Consider the following 2,716-nt stretch of genomic DNA (forward strand, 5'->3'; position numbering starts at 1 on the left):
AACGCCATGCATGAGATTGGGGGAAAAAATACCAGAAATCTTTGGTTTTCACATCCAGCACCTGCACGGGGCAGGGGGACGGGCAGGGCTGAGCTGCAGCCTGCGCTGTGGGAGCAGCATCGCTTTTGGGGCTCGTTTATTCAAACCCCTTTGCTGGGAGGACTGGAAACCAGTGGGCAGAGGCTGGCAGCCCCGCAGCAGTGGGGTTTTGCTCCAGGGCCATTCCCATGGAGATAAATCCCGGGAGCCCACGGCTCCAGGGTCCTGCTGCTGCGCTGGAGCACTTCCGAGCATCCTTTTGAAACAACAAAAATGAACCCAAGAAACCACGTGCAGAAATAAATTAAAAACCCCAAACCATACTTAAGGAAAGAAAGTCCCTTTTGCAGGAGACTTAACATCAGCAGCTGGGGGAGCTGAACCCCAAAGCGAGCCCTTTCTCCCCCCGTTGCCAGCCCACCGGCTATAGGAAGAAGAGCTTGTCGCGGAGCTGGGCGCTGGGCTCGTGGTGCAGGACCTGCCCCGAGAGGAAGGCCAGCTTGTGCGCGTATTTGCACGGAGCAGGGACCCGGACGGTGCCCGGCCAGTTCCAGTACAGGTGACAGAGCTTGAAAGTCAACCTGGGGACAGCGAGAGGAGAGGGTGTTAGAGCTCCCTGGCATCCTGGGGCTTGCAGGATCCGTGCTTCGGGGACGCTGTGCTTCGGCAGGTCAGCGCTGGCTCCGTCAGCTCCAGCAAGCTCTCTAGCTGCGAAGGCTGCAAGGCCAAATCTGCTCACAGGGATGTTTTCTTCCCGATTGCACAAGTTAAAGGTCAGGCTCTGCCTGGGCACTGATAGCGGCTGATTGCATTAATTACCCGGGGGCTATTTGAGCCGCGTTTGAACCTGCAGCAGCTCTCCTGCAAAGCCACCCAGGCCAGCACTGGGTGACACAGATTTTCCTTTATCCCACTTGCAATTAGCTCTCTCCCAGAGAGGAGGCAAGATGGATGCCCTCCTCTCCCTCACCCACTTGCAATTAGCTCTCTCCCAGAGAGGAGGCAAGATGGATGGCCTCCTCTCCCTCACCCACTTGCAATTAGCTCTCTCCCAGAGAAGCCACCCAGGCCAGCACTGGGTGACACAGATTTTCCTTTATCCCACTTGCAATTAGCTCTCTCCCAGAGAGGAGGCAAGATGGATGCCCTCCTCTCCCTCATCCACTGTCGAGTCCTCCCAGCTAACCCAGTATGAAGAGCAGACTCAGCCCAGTGCCTGCACAGCTACCCGCTGCCCTCCCCGTTAGCTCCAGGGGACTGCGTTGCAAAAATCCCCAGATTTGGGGGGTCAGACATGGGTCCCCACGCTGCAGGATGTTGGGGGGGCTGTGGAAAGCCTGCCCTTACCTCTGCATGTGCTCGCAGCTGAGGTTGGCCGTGTTCAGCACGCAGACGTAGCGCGTGGGGACGCTGCAGCCCTGGCGAGAGCGATGGGCCAACAAAAAGAAATCCTGCCTGAGAGGGAGGGAAGGGGAAGGGAAAAAAAAGAAAACCTTTTTTTTTGCACACAAGGTTTAAAAAACACCCGAAAGCAGCCAGCATTGCTGCCACTGCCACTCACCAGTCTGAGCTGGTGACCGTATGATCGATGACCGTCCCCGGAGGAGGGGACGCAAGTTGTTCTGCCGTGAGGGTGTAAAAGTTGGTGCTGATTTGTTTCTGCACCACCATGACCACCATGCTAGGCTGGTAGTTCTCAAAGGTGTCGAAGCATTTCTGCATCTGCGGGATCTCATACTTGAGCACGGTGTCGAGCTGGCTGTCGGACACGCCGTCCCTGTACACGACTATCTTCTTGGGCAAGCAGTGGTTCATCTGGAAAAGCAGAAATTGGAAGAGGTCACTGGTTTTTTTCCCCCACCATGCCCCGGACTAGCTAGAAGGGGGAGATGCATGCCCTGGCAAGAAGCTGGGCACTAGATGCCCACTGGGTCTCCAAGGGCTGACAATTCAGTGGTCTTCCAGCCTGTGATTTCAACCCATCACCCTCGAGCTTTGCAGAAAGCCCCTAACTACACTCAGCCCCAGTAAATTTCAGAGGGGCTGGCAGGACAGAGGGAAACAACGTTTGCACTAATCCTGCCCACGGGCAAGCGTTCGGTGACCACCGAACTTCCAGGTTTCAGGGGTATTTCTCCAGCACACACAGAGGGAGGGGAAAATCCCAAGAGCGGGTCCCTGCTGCCGACGGATCCTGGCCTCCGCCCCATCACACGCTGCTTTTCTCACGCTGGGGACGTGGGACAAGAAGACAGGGCTCAGCAGTTTGATGCTGATACGAGCAGAGGCGTAACATGGCACTTCCCCCAGTGCAAACTAATCCTCGAGGCAGGTTCACACGTTCCCGAGATAAGGGCGAGCCTCCTGAGGCACGCGTGCCTGCGGGTGCTGCATCCAGTCCAAAGGCTGCCGAGGATGTTTGCTCGCTCGCACGCACTCGGGCTGAGAGTTTGGGGTGTTTTTCCCTTGCTTTGAGGTGCATTAAACCATGGGAGGGCTTTTTTGATAGCGCCGGGGTGGGGGTTTGGCCTTACCTCGTGGAAATGCTGGAGGGCATCGGCCAGGCAGAGCCGCAGGCTGTCGGCGATCTCCTGGTGGGGCATCTGGAAGACCACCCTGGAATACCACTTGGTGAGGACACTGGGGACAGAGCGGGGACGAGCGTCAGGCACCTCCC

At 57.2% G+C, this 2,716-nt stretch overlaps 1 protein-coding gene across 1 annotated transcript in view; it reads right to left on the reverse strand.

Annotated features, from left to right (window-relative positions):
* Positions 1 to 463: 463 nt before the first annotated feature.
* Positions 464 to 2,716, reverse strand: part of PIWIL2 (piwi-like RNA-mediated gene silencing 2) — a gene marked incomplete at its 5' end in the record, with an annotated part of 6,358 nt that continues 4,105 nt past the window's right edge. The window contains 4 exons of the mRNA XM_009579808.1: positions 464 to 620; positions 1,387 to 1,494; positions 1,601 to 1,854; positions 2,574 to 2,679. Of these exons, the coding sequence (XP_009578103.1) occupies positions 464 to 620; positions 1,387 to 1,494; positions 1,601 to 1,854; positions 2,574 to 2,679 (625 nt within the window). The remainder of the gene's footprint in view (positions 621 to 1,386; positions 1,495 to 1,600; positions 1,855 to 2,573; positions 2,680 to 2,716) is intronic.

This window comes from Fulmarus glacialis, unplaced genomic scaffold (genome assembly GCF_000690835.1).
Source record: "Fulmarus glacialis isolate BGI_N327 unplaced genomic scaffold, ASM69083v1 scaffold22776, whole genome shotgun sequence".
NCBI lineage: Eukaryota > Metazoa > Chordata > Aves > Procellariiformes > Procellariidae > Fulmarus > Fulmarus glacialis.